Genomic DNA, 18,550 nt, shown 5'->3' on the forward strand with positions numbered 1-18,550 from the left:
TTTACTATCTCCCTCTTAACAAACTCCCAGCCATCATGAACTCCCTTTCCTTTTAGTATTACTGTCCATGGGATCTCACCCAGCACTTCCCTAAGTTTTATGAAGTCGGCTTTCTTAAAGTCAAGAAATTGAGTCCTAGTATGCTTGGCTGCTCCTTTCCGCTGTATAGTAAACTTCAGAAGAGCATGATCACTCACGCCTAATGATCCTTCCACTTCTACCCCACTAACCAGGTCATCAACATTGGTTAGGACCAGATCTAAAATGGCTGTTCCTCTTGTTGCTTCTTCCACTTTCTGGACAATGAAGTTGTCTGCAAGGCCAGTGAGGAATCTGTTTGACCTTATGCTCTTGGCTGAGTTTGACATCCAACAAATATCCGGGTAATTGAAGTCCCCCATTACTACTTCCTTTTGCATGCTTGGCCATCTGTTCCAGGAAGGCATCATCTATGTCCTCCGTTTGGCTTGGGGATCTATAGTAAATTCCCACAATGAGGTCACTGTTATTCTTCTCTCCCTTAATTTTGACCCAAATGCTCTCACTTTGGCTTTGAGGTTCTAAATCTTGGAGCTCTTCACAGGTATACACATCCCTGACATATAACGCCACTCCTCCTCCTTTCTTGTCTGGTCTGTTTCTCTGAAATAGATTGTATCCCTCCATTATTACATTCCAATCGTGGGACTTATCCCACCAGGTTTCAGTGATGCCTATTATGTCATATTTAGTTTGCTGTACCAAGAGCTCAAGCTCATCTTGTTTATTTCCCATGCTTTGTGCATTAGTGTACAGACATTGAAGTCCATTAGTCATTCCCCCGTGTCTCTTATTTAAGGATTTTTTCCTCTCACCACTAGGTCTGCGTGCTGTTTGCTCCATTTGGTCTATGACATTTGGATGATCATCTTCATCAGTTGATAGACTCCTACCTTCAGGAGCACTGTCTCCCTCCCCCACATTAGTCAGTTTTAGTCAGTTTATTTCAAACTATAGTTTGTTAATCCAATTTTGAGGAACTTCTTTTTGTTCAAAGGCACCCCTGTAAGTCAGGGCTGGGGAAGCAAGTAGCTGGGCTACAGATTCCATCACCCTTGGCCATGCTGGCTGGGGCTGATGGGAGCTGAAATCCAGCAACATCTGGAGGACCCCAGATTGGAGGAAGCTTCCCTAAGATTACCCAACTGCCCCGCTGGTGCCATGAAGAACAATCTCCCTTATTGTGGACCATGTTTTACTTGGCCAAAAAAACCCTCTGCCTAATGCATGAAGCAAGTTGGTGGGTACACATATATATTCATAAACATAATGGTGCATTTTATTTAAGCAAGTGCATGCATAATAAGCACTGTACACAGATTTAAAGAAAACAAGTGCTTGCTTAGTCAATCTACAATGTAAGAGACTTGTCACAAAGTGGCGGGGGGGGGAGAGCTACCAGATTTCCAATAATCCAGGCACACTTCCTGCTCGGTAGGATTGTGCATCAGATCCTAAACAGGGTCACCTGACTTTGGTTGAGACAGCCCTCGATTGCTCAGGACCCACCCAGAGTGATCTGAGTTTGTTGAAAGGCAAGGTGCTGAGGCTGGGGGAGGGTGGAAGGAAGAGGCTGGTAGCCTCTGCTGGATCTGCTTCATCTGTGATTCCTTGTAGGGAACACACCACAGAAGCGACACCCACAACATTAAATGCTGTGTCTCTTTCTCCCATCCATTCATGACTGCATATTTAATTAGGGGTTTAAAACCCCAATTAGGCATTAGGGATGGGCCCCCCCAAATCAAATCAGGGCCCAGATCCAGGTTGGGTCAGGTCAGCCCAGTATTTTCCTGCTTTGGATAGGGGTTGATCTGAAGTGCTGAATCTGACTCGTCCTTTAGGCTTAGCTCTTTGGCACACTTGCTGAAGAGGCTGGCAGTAGTAGACCTTGGCATCTCAAATCTCAGTGGTGCGACGACACACACACACACCTGCCTCTTGCCTTCCATTGAACTTCATAGTTGTGGGCCTTCTGCTGCATCCCAGAAGCTCCATGCCCAGTGTAACCAAACCAGTCACACACCTCTAGCTCTGCCCTTGAGGTTGGCTACTGCTGAGGAGATGTAAGCAGGACAACTTGCTTCAGAGAGAAGGATGCTCATAAATCAATGCATGGATTCTCTTTCGATTTAGATGCTGCAGTTCGTCCAGACTTTAAGCAACTCAGAACTTGGTGACTGCTGGTTTACCTCAGATGGGAGCTGACAGTACAAGAAGTGCCATATTTTAATTTTGGGGAGGAGCAGAAGCCAGATATATATATATATCTGCGGCACCAGATGGTGGCAACTCAATACAATCTAATGTTTTGCCAAGTCTTCCAGAGTAAGAGAGAAATATACAAAGCCCAGAGGAATGAAAGCATCAGCAAGTATGACAACACCTCAGTGTCCCAGAGAACACACTATTGACTTTTTCCACCCTCAAGGGAGACCTGCAGAAATAGCATTTTCTGCTCGTGCTGGTTTTTAAAGTGGAAAAAGAAAATGATTACTCACTCTCTCTCTCCCTTCTAGTAAACCAGAGATGGAAACAGGCAGTTGTGATTTCTGTTACAGAAACAACGCTTGGTTCTGAAAGCAAGAAAACCCAGATTCTTGTGTAAATTAGGCAGTGTTGCATCAGTGTGCAAGTTCTGCCTTTCAGTAAGGGCCTGCAGATGCATTGCTTTGCATTTAACAAGAAAACTGCTGTGTTTCCCCCTCCTTTTACTTCTTCCAGTCACATAATCTTTTTCTATTAAATTTTCCTCCTTTAGAGAAGAGTAGGAGCTGAGCAGAGTAGGGATCTATAGCAGGGTGAACTGAGAATGTCCTTCAGGAAAACAAGTAGGTAGCCGTGTTGGTCTGCTGTAGTCAAAACAAAATAAAAAAATTCCTTCCAGTAGATCTCAGAGACAAACTAAGTTTGTTCTTGGTATGAACTTTCGCACACAAAAGCTCATACCAATAACAAACTTAATTGGTCCTTAAGGTGCTACTGGAAGGAATGGTTTTTATTTTGTTTCTTCAGGAAAACAAATAATTTTCACATCCATTAACACATATCAGATATTGGGGGATCTAGACTGACACAATGATCTCTAAGGTCTGGCTTTCTTATCACACCCCATAGAGTTTTTACGCCTGCAGCCATGCGCCTCCACCACAGCTGGTGCTTCTCTTCTCTTTTGATGGCCAGCAAACACTCTGGAAGTTGATGGCAAGCTCCAGCTGGTGTGAAAAGTAGGATCTGGGGGTCTTCCAGATGGAAAGAGTCCCCATGTGCCAAGCATGCTGCATTAGGGTTGTTGAAAAGGCAAGCAAAAGGGAAATTAAAAAACATGGTGTACGTGGTAGCATGTTCTTGTACATAGACCAGGTGTTGTGGGGGAGGGAACCTTTGGCTCTCCAGGTGTTGCTGAACTACAACTCCCATCAGCCCAGCAAGCCTGGACAAAGGCCACTGATGATAGGAGCTGTAGTCCAGCAACATCTGGAAAGCTGAAGATTCCCCACACCCAGTATATATATTTTCAAAGGAGCACCGAAAGGTCTGCAAACGGAGGTTGGAGGTGGGGGTGACTGATGTCCTCCTCTTCATCACAGTGGCTGGTTGTTGTTGTTTGAAAAATGTCCACACGGGAGATTTCTCTGGGCCAGAAACAATAAACAAACGTGTCCATTTTCTAAAAGTAGAGATCTCTTCTTCTATCATTTTCAAGGATACCTGGAAAATAGGGAGGATATTAGTGGGAAAATAGTTCATCTTAAAGAGGAGGATATTAGGGGCAGGAAACAAGGGAGGGCTGATGGAACCTCTGCATTTCATTTACTTATGACTACAGTGGTACCTCGGGTTAAGTACTTAATTTGTTCTACCACTGTAAAGATAATTATTTGTGTCCTCTGGTTGCACCAGTTTTTTCTCTCTCTGTAGCAACTTACAGTACAGTGTGAGAACTAAGTTCACGGTTGGGTTTTGTTGTGTATGTCACGTTTGCTGTTAATGTGCTTCTTGTCTGATAAAGTTTTGATGATTAAAAAAATTAATTAAGTAATAATAAATAGGCCCATGCTGTTCAATAATCAGTTCAGTTACGTGTAGGGAAGCTTTTGGCTCTCCAGATGCTGCTGAAGTACAACTCATACTAGCCAGTGTTGCCGTTTCACCGGGTTGCCCACACCTGCCCCAGAGCAATAGAGAAAACATTTAATGCTATTCTAAGATGGTTTTTGCCTGTTGCTATAAACTCTTGGATTAAAAATAATAAATCCTTGCATTTATTAACTGTGTGGAAGGCACATTGCTAGATCATCAAAATATTTTAAATCTATTCATTTAACCCAGGCATGGGGACACTTGGGCCTGCCAGATGAACTATAACTCCCATCACCCCTGACCATGCTGGGGCTCATGGGAGTTGTAGTTCAGGAACATCTGGAGGGCCAAACACTAATTCTATACCCCCCCCACACACATACACACACACCTATTTAATTCTCACAACAACTTTGTGAGGTAGGGTAGGCTGAGAGAAGCATGACTGACCCAAAGCCAGCCAATAAGCTTAGGGACCAGAGGATGGTTTGCCAGTTAACCAGTGCATGGGCTCTCCATCACTGCCTGGGAGATGAGGGTGAGCTAGAAAAAAGGCCACGGTGGAGGCAATTTTTTCAAGGCAACTGTGGTTTCGGTTACTATAAACAGACCCTAATAAATGCCCTGCGCAACAGGCGGGTCGTTCTGAAAAATAGCTCCGTAATCAACACATCTCAAAAGACACCAGTTTTGAACACTTGGCGGGCAAAGAACATCATCACCCAACCTAGCAGATCTAAGGCAACACCAATGACAAAACCAATGGAGCAACTTAGGACACCATCCATCATGGTTGTAAGAAGAGCCCCAAGACAGCTCAAGTGAGTTGTGACTAGCGCTGTCACTCTGAAAATGCAACCAAAACACATTTTCAAGTTTTACACTATATAGTCTAATAAATCCTAAGCACCATAGAATAAACCATAGAATCATAGAATTGCGGAGTTGGAAGGGACCCTGAGGGTTGTCTAGTTCAACCCCCTGCAATGCAGGAATCTCAGCTCAAGCATTCCATGACAGATGGCCAGCCAACCTCTGCTTAAAAACCTCCAAGGAAGGAGAATCCAAGACCACAGAAAGAGTCTGTTCCACTGTCAATAGCTCTTGCCATCAGAAAGTTCTTCCTAATGTTTAGCCAGAATCTCCTTTCTTATAACTTGAAGCCATTGGTTTGAGTCCTACCTTCGAGAGCAGGAAAAAGCAAACCTGCTCCCTCCTCCATGTGACAGCCTTTGAGATATTTGAAGATGGCTGTCGTATCTCTTCTCAGTCTCCTCTTTTCCAGGCTAAACATACCCAGCTCATTCAACCGTTCCTCTTCAGGTTTGGCTTCTAGACCCTTGATCATCTTGGTCACCTCTTATGCACGTGTTCCAGCTTTTCAATCTCCTTCTTAAATTGTGGTGCCCAAAATTAGACCCAGTATTCCAGATGTGGTTTGACCAAGGCAGAATAAAATGGTACTTTTACTTCCCTTGATCTGGACACTATACTTTTGTTGATGCAGTCTAGAATAGTATTAGCTGTTTTTGCTGCTGCATCACGGTTGACTCAGGTTAAGCTTGTGGTCCACAAAGACCATGGGTAGGCAAAGAAAGGCCCGGGAGCCAAATCTGGCCCAATTGCCTTCTAAATGTGGCCCACGGATGTTCCACAAAAAATAGCCCAGCCCCCCACAAGGTCTGAGGGACAGTGGACCAGCCCCCTGCTGAAAAAGTTTGCTGACCCCTGACCAAGACCCCTAGAGCCTTTTCACATGTACAGGTAAAACTCAAAACATTAGAATATCATTGAAAAGTTCATTTATTTCAGTAATTCAACTTAAAAGGTGAAACTAATACATGAGATAGACTCATGACATGCAAAGCAAGAAATGTCAAGCCTTTATTTGTTATAATTGTGATGATCATGGAGTACAGCTGATGAAAACCCCAAATTAACAATCTCAGAAAATTAGAATATTGTGAGAAGGTGCAGTAGCTATTCAATCCATAGCACCTGCAATGGGTTCCTGAGCCTTTAAATGGTCTCTCAGTCTGGTTCAGAAGGAAGCACAATCATGGGGAAGGCTGCTGACCTGACAGTTGTGCAGAAAGCCATCATTGAGACTCTCCATAAGGAGGAAAGCCTCAAAAGGTAATTGCAGAAGAAGTTGGATGTTCCCAAAGTGCTGTATTGAAGCACATTAATGGAAAGTTATGCGGAAGGGGAAAGTGTGGAAGAAAAAGGTGCACAAGCAGCAGGGATGACCACAACCTGGAGAGGATTGTCAGGAAAAGACCATTCAAACGTGTTGGGGACTTTCACAAGGAGTGGACTGAGGCTGGAGTTAGTGCATCAAGAGCCACCACACACAGACGGATCCTGGAGATGGGCTTCAAATGTCGTAGTCCTCTTGTCAAGCCGCTCCTGAACAAGAAACAACATCAGAAGCGTCTTACCTGGGCTAAAAAAAAACAAAAAAAACTGGTCTGTTGCTTAGTGATCTCAAGTTCTCTTTTCTGATGAGAGTAACTTTTGCATCTCATTTGAAAACCAAGGACCCAGAGACTGGAGGAAGAATGGGGAGGCACACAATGCCAGATGCTTGAAGTCCAGTGTGAAGTTTCCACAGTCTGTGTTGATTTGGGGAGCCCTGTCATCAGCTGGTGTTGGTCCACTGTGCTTCATTAAGTCCAGGGTCAACGCAGCTGTCTACCAGGAGATTTTGGAGCACTTCATGCTTCCTTCCACAGACGAGCTTTATGGGGATGCTGACTTCATTTTCCAGCAGGACTTGGCCCCTGCCCACATTGCCAAAAGTACCAAAACCTGGTTCAGTGCCCATGGGATTACTGTGCTTGATTGGCCAGCAAACTCGCCTGACCTGAACCCCATAGAGAATCTATGGGGCATTGTCAAGAGAAAGAGACATGAGACCAAGCAATGTAGAAGAGCTGAAGGCTGCTATTGAAGCATCCTGGTCTTCCATAACACCTCAGCAGTGCCACAGGCTGATAGCATCCATGCCACACCGCAGTGAGGCAGTAATTGATGCAAAAGGGGCCCAAACCAAGTACTGAGTACGTATGCATGCTTCTACTTTTCAGAGGTCCAATATTGCTTTATTTGCAATCCTTGTTTTGCTGATTTCTTTTAATATTCAATTTTTCTCATATATCAGTTTCACCTTTTAATTTGAATTACTGAAATAATTGAACTTTTCCACGATATTCGAGTTTCACCTGTAATGCTAGTAAGCCAGGTGTCCCCCATCCTATATTTGTGAATCTGGTTCTTCTTGTCAAAGTGTAGAATCTGACATTTGTCCCAGCAGAAATTCATTTTATTAGTTTGGGCCCAGTGCTCCAATCTGTTAAGGACATATTGAATCCTGATTTTGTATTCAAAGGCATTAGTTATTATTAGTATTATTTAGTAAATTGTATGACTCTCTTTATCCATAGATCTTAGGGCCGTTTACAACATGATGTTGGCATGTCAGTTTGCCAAAGGTGCCTAAAGATGTATAATGAAGGCACCAGCTGAATTTCCCTGGGGAGAGCATTCCACAAATGCGGAGCTACTGCAGAAAAGCCGTGTTGCCACCCTCTGGACCGCTCATGGAGGGCTACCTCTCCCTGTTTGGTGTAATCTGCAGATTTGATTACCATCCCTTCATCCAAGTCATTTATAAAGATGGGCCCAATACAGAACCCTGCAGTCCCCCACTTGTCTCTTTCTTCTAGGGTGATGAGGAACCATTAGTGAGCAACCAGCTACAAAGCCACCTGTTACCTCACCCAGCCCACATTTTACCACCTTCTCCATAAGAATATATTGGAGGACTTTGGCAAAAGCCTTCCTGTGATCAAGATACACTAAATCCACAGCATTCCCCTGATCCACCAAGCTTGTAATCCTAATTTAAAAAATGAGATTTGTCTGGCAGGACTTGCTTTTGAAAAACCAATGCTCGGTCTTAGTAATCACAGCATTCTTTTCTAAGTGCTCACCAACTGTTAAATGATCTGCTCTAGGACCTTTCCTGGTATTCATGTTAAGCTGACCAGTTGGTAATTACCTGGATCTTCTCTTTCCCCCTGTTTGAAGATGGGGACATTTCCCCATCTCCAGTCTGTAGGGACTTCAGCTGTTCTCCAATAATTCTCAAAGATTATAGACAAGGTCTTGGAGATTACATTCACAAGCTCCTTGAGTACCCTTGGGTGCAGCTCATCAGGCCTTGGTTATTTGAATTCATTTATTGTAACCAGGTGTTCCCTTGCTACCTCTTTTCCTATCTTGGGCTGCACTTCCCTTCTTGCATCATTGATTCTGTTAACTCCAGGTTGGGCACTACTTTCATTCTGGGTGAAGACAGAGGCAACTCCCTGTAACTGCTGGCTACTCGTGTATACTCTTTCTTCACGATTTCCCCTTTCTTCCATTTCTTAGACATACTCTTCTTAAATCTCAGCTCACCTGTAAGCTCCTTATGCAGCCACACTGCTTTCTTTAGATGCCTCCCACTTTTCTTTTTTGTAGGAATTGTCTGCTTTTGTGCCTTCAATATTTCATCTTTAAGAAACTCCCATCCATTTTTCTTTGAGTATTTCTGACCATGGAATCTCACCCAGTATTTCCTGAAGCTTTTCAAAATCAACCTTCTTAAAATCCAGAGTGCATACCCAAGTACACTCAGCTTTCCCTTGCCTCTGTGAAACCCAAGAGGACATGATCATTTCCTCCAAAGTTTCTGAGGAGTTCCACTTTGTCCATCAGTTCCTTCCTGTTGGTGAAGACCAGGTCCAAGATAGATGATCCCCTTGTTGCTTCTTCCACCTTCTGGGAAATGAAATGGTCAGCGAGGCAATTGAGGAATTTCTTGGACCTTACATTCTTGGCAGAGTTTGAGTTCTACAGATATTGGGGTAGTTGAAGTCTCCCTTGACTACTATATCTCTCCTTTTTGAATGCTTGGTAATCTGCTCTAGGGAGGCTCAAATATGTCTTGCTTGTTTCCCATACTTTGTGCTTTAGTATAGAGACATCTGAAACCATGAGTCATTCCCTCTGGCTGCTTCCTTATTGTAGTTTCCTAGCCTTTACCAAGTTTCTGCAGCACCACCTCAGCTTCCTGTGCATCAGTGAATGTATTATCACTAGTACCAGGTGTTCCCCTCTTGTCTGGAATGTTATCTCGCCCTCAAAATTTAATTTAAAGCTCTTCTGGTCAGGTTTGTGAGACTCTCAGGAAAGACATTCTTGCCAACCACTGTGAGGTGCACCCCATCTCTTGCCAGAAGTCCTTCCTCAAGGAAGCAGAGACCATGGTCCAAGAAGCGGAATTCTTCCTGATGACACCACTTGTGTAGCCAATGGTTTACTTCCAGTATTTTCCTCTCTCTTCCTGGACCATGGCCTTCAACAGGAAGCAGTGATGAAAAACCACCAAGGCCCTTCTGCTTCCCACCCAGAGTCCCGTAGCCCCTTGCTATGGAAGGCTGTCTCTGGTAGTATCATTTGTACGTACTTGAATCAAAAGGAAGGGGTTGTGGTCAGTGAGCTTGATAAGGCTTGGCAACTTCTCTGTCACATCATGAACCTTCCAGGACATCCTGTTACCACCACACAGCCTCTGTTCCCCTCAGCAGGGAGTCCCCTCCTGCCACCACACCTCTTTTCCTCTTCTGGGGAGTTTATTTGGAGGAATTGGTACACTGCATCTTCCACAGCCACCTCTGTGTTTTCTGAAGTCTACAACTGCTGTCCTTGCTCCTCTGGCCCAGAATCAGTGTTTGAGATGAGGGCATGGAATCAATTTTGCAACTCCAGTGACGCAGCATGGCTACTGGCACTCCTGGTTCTGTGTGTCACATTCCTCCAGGTGTTTGTCTCCTGCAATGGGCAATCTTCCTCCTCCCTAGGAGCACCCTGGCTGTGTTGCTGTTCCAAGGCGGTGCACTTTGCTCTATCAAGAATTTCCTCATCTATACCAACAGCTCAAAGTGTGAATAAGTGGGCCTCAATTTGATGCACCCTCTCTGCCAGCCAGGCAACCAGTTTTCACCTGGGGCAGGCATAGTTTTGCACATTCTCAGGCAGGAAGTGTAACATGGCACAGGTGTTGCAGGTCACTGCAGCAGCTCCCTCGCCATCCATGTCTCTTGGTCCTATGTACACTGTGAGGCGGCACTCCAGGCCTCCCTCTCAAAATCCCCCACTAGATGCCCTCACAAATGCTCCTGTTTACATGTTTTATCATAATATCATACAATCATAATACCCAACCTTATTATCATACAATCATATCATTCAATGGTGATATCATACGATCATCTTGCAATCACAATATTGCACAATATTGCACAATCATTCAACCAGTATTTGTTTCTAATTCATTCAACAGCAGCAATGGGCTGTTGTAACATATCCTTCCAGCATTTTTCATTTAAGTGCTTCTTCTCTCCTGGTCCCTTTCTATTTATAAAAGCCATAACAATCAAAGTAAGCCAATGTTTACTTACCTCCCCTAGAAGTTAAACTCTGGCTCATATTTTGTAACCTAGCAGAGCTGGTAGGACAAGCAGATCCAGAATTGAGAGGCTCCTGGACAGACGAAGGACACCTTTCCTGTTGCAAGAGACCCAGCAGGGACCCGTATTTCCCATCTGACACAGACCCCTGCGTCATATGCACGTCGGGCATAGAGGGAGGGTACACTGAAGCTGCAGTCAAATTTGGGTTGTCCCCTGAAGGCAACTGCCATAGCTCTGTAGCTGGTGGTGTGATGCCCTGGAGAAGAGGAGGAGGATAGGGGCTTGTCGCTGCAGCAGCTGCATTATCATCGGAGCTGGATAGGTTTAAAGGAGGCGGTGCATGGTACGGCTTAGCCCATTGCGGCGAGAAGTTCCACTGCTGGGGAGATGTGTGGCTTTCTGTTTATTAAAAGGGAGGAAGGATGTAATCAATGCATTTTTATTGCATTTTGAAATTGTTTTATAATAAATACAACCACCAAAAACGCAGAGAGACCACACGTAACCCCAAACATAAGGATACTCGTGACTAAAGGATGTGCTAGGAAAGCATCACTCAGTGGGCACAACCATGAAATCTTTTTCCTTCTTACCCTGTGCAAAGGCTTCCAGGAAGCCCAGCTATTGAAAGACAGAATCATGCCCTCCAGCAATGTATACCAAGAACCACAGGAGTCTGGTCACCAAAAACCTACTTCTGTTTTAGCACCTGCATTGCTTAAGTCCTCAAAGTATCTTTGCAAGAGTGGAAGGTAAGGAGAGAAAGCTAAAACAAATCTCTCCATCTCCAGTGACCCCACACACCCTGGGCCACCCAACCAAGTCCAGTTGTTACCAATCATTCCTGAGTTTGTATCTGTCATGGATTTGAATTTGTATGTGCCATGGCTGTTTTAGGCTGTTACATGTATTTGTATCTGGGTTATAATATTGCCAATCACTTCATGGCGCTTCACGCAAATTGATTCATAAATGAAATGGAGAAGAAAGAGGACAGCTGTTCCCCCTCCCCCATCACAAAAAGAGGCAGGAAAACACACAGCAAAATGTAGGGCAGCACTTCTTTGATGCCACAGTGTATAACCTCCCTGCAAAGCAGTCACAATGACTGCTTAGTAAGCAGGGTGTCTGGAAACTATCATGGAGGCTGTGTGCACACTGCACATTCAAAGCACATTCTCCCCATCAAAGAATTCTGGGCACTGTAGTATGTTAAAGTTTGATGGAAATTGTGTCTCTGCGATGGCTAAACTATAGTGCACAGAATTCTTTGAGGGAGAGAACCACAGTGCAGCTGTGGCTGCAGTGGCGTAGTGTGGGGTGTGCAGGGGGGGCCGGCCTCACCGGCCGCAACATCTGGAGGGGGCGCGCTCGCACTTGCAGTGCTAAAATCCAGGGGGTAGGGGGCACAAATTACTTGCCTTGCCCCGGGTGCTGACAACCCACGCTACGCCACTGTGTGGCTGTACAAGTTTCTTGTCCACAGTGAGTCAACATTATTACATAAGTAACCAGCAGCCAGAAAATGTGGAGGAGAAGCTCACCATGTTTTACAATTGCATCCTCACCACTGTTCTTTCTGCTCAAATCCTGTGGAGTTTTGGATGCGCTCAATGCTCTAGAGAAGTGCTCATCCACCACACTGTTAATGTCTCCTTGGAAGTAGGTAAACACCACACACTGGGCTCCCCACTCTGTTTTCACAGGCTGCTTGCATTTGCTCAGCTTTGTGGAGTCCTTCCTCTCTTCCATTTCTAGGGACTTTTGTCTGTGCCTAAAAACGAAGAGAAACAAAGTGATGGAAGAGTGGGTTCTGGCTCAAAAAATACGCTTCATTAAACTATTTTTAAGTTGCAAATTAAAAGCAAAACAAACAAAACAGATGCAAGGGGTGGGTAATCAACAGGTTGAAAACGACTCAATAATTATACATACTGGTAATCTCAATAATTTATTTCTGCTTTATATTTTCTTTACAGGAGTTTTGAGGTGAAGAGTAGTTTAGAGTATATCAAGGGCAGGGAACAGGCTGACAGTGATCTTTACCTTTGTATACAGTAGTCAATAAAGGCTTTTCATATTTTCACAGATGGGTCTTAATCTTGTTTTCCTTAGTTTTTGTGTTACCCTAAAACCAAACTTTGCTGTATCATTGGTCACCGTTTATGTTCTGAGCTATCACTGCCTGTGCAGTCAAGAGCAGATTACTCAACAGAGCGGGGCAGGGGGTTGTTTGCTTGAAATTGGCTATGATGATGAAGAGAAAGAATTGCCTTTCTTGTTAAAGGAGATGGATACAATATAGGGTTGCTGGACCCCAGGGCAGAGCTGATGTCTCCAGGTTCACCTGCTCCCCTCCCCCATGGCAGGTGGAGGGCTTGACTCTCCAGGTAGGTAACAGTGCTTTTAAATTTTATTATTATTAATAATATTTACTAATTATTACTTTGCATGCAGTCAGGAGTGCCAGCTTGGCCCTGCGACCGTGAGTGCCCGGGGCCGCGGGTGCCATGCAGTGTGCATGGCCCTGGCACTGAAATATGTTGGTGCCCAGCCCCTTAATGGGGAATTTTGTGGGTGCTCGGGCACCCAGGGCCCCAGGGAGGTGGCACCTATGCATGTAGGCTTGAAATTATACTTAGCTTCAGCCCACCAGAACTTCGTTAAACTTTGTATTTGTTTTATTTGAATGACATGCTCTCAGTACGTGACTCGTATGTGCCATTCAGTATGGAGGGTTGCAAACTGCAAAGGATATGATTTAAAAGACCGTCATGTTAAATTTATATAGTCCACCACTGTTGCAAAGCAGATGCCTCCTGGCAGTCCATGAAAAGCACACAAACAACACCAGCTGTCCTCTGCTCAGACTCACCAGCAACAGGTATTCAAGGGGCATATTGCCCCTTCCAGTGTTCAAGCTTTGATAGGCTGATAGCCCAAATAAGAACATATGAAGAGCCTGTTGGAATGGGCTAATGACCCATCTAGTCTAGCATCCTGCTCTCATGGAGATGCCCATGAGAAGCCTGCATGCAGGACCTGAGTGAAACAGCCTGCTTGTAATTCCTAGCAACTGGTATTCAGAAGCATAAAATCTCCAACAGTGAAGGTGGAGCATAGCCTTCTCCTCCACAACTTAGTCTAACCCTCTCTTAAAGCCATCCAAGTTGATGGCCCTCCCTGCCTCCCGTGGGAGTGACCTCTGTAGTTTAACGCCACACTGCCTGAAGAAGCACTTTCTTTTTGTCCTTCCTGAATCACCACATCAGCTTCGTTGGATGTCCACGAGTTCTGGTGTCATGAGAGAGGGAGGAATGGCAGCACCAGCGCGCAAGGAGGATGCTTCAGCAGGTCTCTGGGGGAAACCATAACGTTTGCATAAAGGGTGTGTGTGTGGAAAACTCACCTCCTTACCCCCCCCATGGAAAACCAGGGCATAAAGGTTTTTGAACAGAACTGCTGGAACCCTGAACAGATTAACATTGCAACATTTTGTCATTGCAAGTCCCATTTGGCTATTGACAGGCCTCACGTCCTCCCATGATGTTACTTGAGCCCTTTGAATGCATTGGGATTGTCCCCATCCTCTCCTCTTACAAAACAAGACATATTTGGAGCTAAGGGAAGGCGTTTCTTCTCCAGCTACCCAGGTTTGCTTACCCCAACGTACTGCTTTCTTATCAGCCACCCGGCAGAGTTCCTGTCCCTCCATACAGCTCATACTGCAGCGCTCCAGGTTTCCATCTCCACGCTGATGCTGGAATTCGGCAGCAATCCCAGGGTGAAGAGAGGCCTGCGTCAGATCACACTACTTGTTCTCTGTCCTTCCAGCAATGACTGAACTAGGCGTATCCTTCAGGCTTGCTAGCAGGAATGTGCAAAATGCACCCTGACAAGTCAACCAGGTTTGGAGGTTTCAGGAATGAGGAAAATAAAAAGGGTTGTTTGGTTTGGGTTTCTACAAGGCAGCTTTTGGCAACGAGGCACACAGGCAACCTGAGGAACTGATGCATATATTAGAAGGCTAGACTCTGGTATCGTCCAGTGTGCCTGGCCAGGGTAAAAAATGCAGCTCTCTCCTACTCCTTACTGTGCAGATACTGAGTCGCAAAGGCAACCCCATGTTTCACCCTCTCGGCTCCCTCCCACTCTCCCTGCACATCGACTGCCTCCCTGAACTTGTGCATGGTACAACCTTTAAATCCATCCCTTTCCACCTCACCTCATTCCCAGCTGTAACCAAATTTCAGGCAATGGGTAGGAAACCTTTTCTAGCTGAAGGGAAACATTCCCTTCAAGGCAAGTGACTGAGGGTGGGGGCGCTTGCCTTGTGGGGGCTGGGGGCAGCAGCATAAGCGAAAATGGGCCTTCCAACAAATGTTGAATTCTACCTTTGTGCAGAGGACTGGTTTCAATATCTTCTATCTATCCAGGCCAGCAAGCATTATTAGATCTCAACAACATGTTCCAACCAGGCACAAATGCTCAAGGGAGTTTGCAAAGGAGGGCCGGTGTGAAGTATGGCCTGGCAAGAGCCTTGGGGGCCAGATGAAAAGAGCTGGAGGCCGGCATTTGTCTCCCACTCCAAGGCCGGAGGTGCTCTACCTCTTCCAACTGTCTAATTAGAGCTTATCAATGCTGCCTGTGTCAGGGGAGGGTAGACTTCAAGTTTGTTTGGATCAACTTTGTTTTTCACCACAAGAACATCCACCCAAAGCTGGGTTCAAGAGACATGAAGTTAGAATTAAGGGCAGGTTGCTTCTGGGCACATTCTGAAGCCTGGCCGTTGGTTTTCAGCACTAGAACTGAGCTGAGCTCACACGAAAATGCATTCCTGATTATCGTTTTTCATTTTTACAGCCTAATTAGGTAAGTCACATTGTTGCTAATTTTGTTAAGACAAGTGAGAGTCAGAAGCCCTTGCCATCTACTGCAGGATCTCTGCTCTGAGAGCTTCCCATAGATCCTGCTCTACTTTCCAGGCACTTCTGGCCTACAGTATGTAACCCTTATGTAAGCCTTAACCTGCCACCACTGCCCAGTGGCTTAACAATGGGCAGGCTGCTTCAACCAGAGCTTTTGCCAAGGGCTTTAATCCATACTCATCAGCTGATGATGCCTTGGCTGTGCAATCCTGTTCCCTTGTATTAATGCAGGATTAAACCCTAAAGTTAATCCATCTAATTTGCAAGTTGGGTGTGATTTGAGGGAAGTGACTTCATGGGCCAAATTGGACCATTGGTGGGGTAAGATTGGCCTGTAGGACAAAAGTTCCCCTCTCCTGCTGTAAGGCATTCTGTATACCTAGCACATGATTATCAGAAAAGAATACCACCACCTTCTTGGGCGTGTAGAGATAGTCCCTTTCACGCTGCTCTAGGTGGAGTGAGCAGACTGGGTATCTGGGCAGGTTGGCTGATCCTGCCCAGAAGCCCCTCTGCTAGGGTTATACACCTGGTTCTGGGGCTGACCACCCGCAGAGAAGGCCACGGTTAGCCACAGGAGATTTTAGGTTGGAAATACTGCAATGATTTTATTCTGCCCGTCGACCAAACCTGAAACAATGAACATTGTAAGGTAAATTTGTGCTATAACAAAAACACACAAACTTGACTCACAGAACTTGTATTCTCATAACAGAGTAGCCATTTCAATTCCAGAAATATTTTATTTAAAATTAACTATCACACTAGTCAGTTAATAAAGTCTAGTACAGCTAAACTTACACAAAAAAATATTTCAATCTGAATGACCTTTCCTTTAAAAAAATCATTTTCAGTTTTTCATCATTAACATCATTCAAACTTAAATTTAACAATATTTATACAATTGCAGGATTCCCTGAACTCCTGGACTTCCCTCCTCCCCCCCCTCTGGTTTTCCACAGATACATTTTTTTTATTTTTAACCGCATTTAATTACATATATCCAACTTTAATTAAATCCTTATTTAATCCTTTATCTATTAAAAATTAAAAGTGCTAAATCAATCCTGCTAACGTCTTTAAATCTTTACATTGTTCCTTAGGGTACTCTATAATTTTATACCATTCTTTTTAAAATTTACAATCATCTGGGTGACTGATCTTCCCAGTCTTTTTCGCCATTTCTGCAGTCCATCATCTTCACTTTCCACTCTTCCTTGGTTGGCGTTTCCTCTTCTGGGCAAAAAGCATTCTTTCAGCTGTTGTTGCATACATAAACAGTCTTTTTAATCCTCTGGTATTTCTTCTCCTGTAATGCCTATTAAAAAAGCTTCAGAGTGTTCTTTTTACAAATGTTATCTTAAACATTTTTTTCAGTTCATTATACAGTATATAATTTCCCAGAATGCTCTAGCCTTTTTGCACATCCACATGTGGCATAACATGCCTTCATTCTCTTTGCACTTCCAACATATGTTTTTGTACATTTTCGCTGATCTTGTGGGAGTCAAATACCATCGGTACATCATTTTCATATAACTTTCTTTCAATGTACAGCATGCTGTGAACTTCAAATCCTCTCTCCATAATCTTTCCCAGTCAGCAAGTTGTATATTGTACCCTACATCTTTTACCTAATGAATCATTATTGCTTTTACCTCTTCATCTTTAGTTTCCCATTCCAACAGTTTATACATTTTTGACAATAGTTTTTCATTATTTCCCAACAAATCCTTTTCAAACCTTGACAACTCTTTACTGAAACCCAATCCTTTGTCCAGCCTAAACAGATCGTTGGTGGTATTGTATCCAATCTGTTAATAAATCTCTTATATCCTCATTTTTTTCACCTTTAATTGGTTTCCTACTTTGGTTAACAGTTCTTTGTAAGTTGCCCATTCACCTTCCATGTTTGTTTTTTTAACTGATATTGCTTACAATGGTGATAACCACCATGTAGTTTTACCTTCTAAAAGATTTTTATATTTTTCCACAGCATAAATTGATTTTCTTACATGGTTCAGGAATCCCTTATGTACTTTTGTTTTTCCATACCAAAGATATGCATGCCATCAAAGTCTTTTATCAGAACCTTCCAGATCTAATATATCTGAATTATTTACCATTATCCATTAATGAAGCCAGCAGAGGCAGGATGCCTCATAATATAACTTTAAATCTGGCAAGAGAATCCACCTCTTTCCTTGGCATCCATTAGTAACTTATATTTAATCCTTGGCTTTCCCGCCTGCCGTATAAATTTAGATTATGTCCTTTTGTCATTGTTTGAAGTGTCCTGCTCCACTTTTATTCCAATCGATATAGATTGGAATAAAAATAGCATTATAGGTAATACATTCATTTTTATTATCAAGATGCTCCCAATTTCCTAAATGCCCCAATCTTTGGGTGTTCCAATCATAATAATAATAATGAGAGAGGACTCCCTGGTCCTGAATGGGGTAACTGTGCCCCTGAAGGTCCAGGTGTGCAGCCTGGGAGTCATTTTGGACTCGCAGCTGTCCATGGAGGCGCAGGTCAATTCTGTGTCCAGGGCAGCTGTTTACCGGCTCCATCTGGTATGCAGGCTGGGACCCTACCTGCCCACAGACTGTCTTGCCAGAGTGATGCATGCTCTAGTTATCTCCCGCTTGGACTACTGCAATGCGCTCTATGTGGGGCTACCTTTGAAGGTGACCCAGAAACTACAACTAATCCAAAATGCGGCAGCTAGACTGGTGACTGGGAGCAGCCACCGAAACTACATCTTGAAAGACCTACATTGGCTCCCAGTATGTTTCCGAACACAATTCAAAGTGTTGGTGCTGACCTTTAAAGCCCTAAACGGCCTCGGTCCAGTATACCTGAAAGAGCGTATCCACCCCCGTTGTTCAGCCCAGACACCGAGGTCCAGTTCCAAGGGCCTTCTGGCAGTTCCCTCACTGTAAGAAGCAAAATTACAGAGAACCAGGCAGAGGG

The 18,550-nt window shown here is 44.3% G+C and overlaps 1 protein-coding gene across 2 annotated transcripts; it reads right to left on the bottom strand.

Moving 5' to 3' along the window:
• Window positions 1-1,292: 1,292 nt before the first annotated feature.
• VGLL1 (vestigial like family member 1) lies at window positions 1,293-14,513 on the bottom strand. Of its 2 annotated transcripts, none has more exons than XM_083422529.1 (4): window positions 14,307-14,513; window positions 12,212-12,417; window positions 10,632-11,042; window positions 1,293-3,750 (listed from the first exon to the last, which is right to left on the bottom strand). In XM_083422529.1, the coding sequence occupies exons 2-4, from the start codon at window positions 12,393-12,395 to the stop codon at window positions 3,710-3,712; spliced, it is 636 nt and encodes a 211-aa protein (XP_083278655.1). In that variant the 5' UTR covers window positions 12,396-12,417; window positions 14,307-14,513; the 3' UTR covers window positions 1,293-3,709. The 2 variants fall into 2 exon arrangements, with proteins under 2 accessions (XP_083278655.1, XP_083278654.1); XM_083422528.1 differs by having other exon boundaries at window positions 12,188-12,417; window positions 14,307-14,501.
• Between the last annotated feature and the right edge of the window lie 4,037 nt (window positions 14,514-18,550).

Source organism: Podarcis tiliguerta, assembly GCF_965153285.1.
Source record: "Podarcis tiliguerta genome assembly, chromosome: Z".
NCBI classification, from domain to species: Eukaryota; Metazoa; Chordata; class Lepidosauria; order Squamata; family Lacertidae; genus Podarcis; species Podarcis tiliguerta.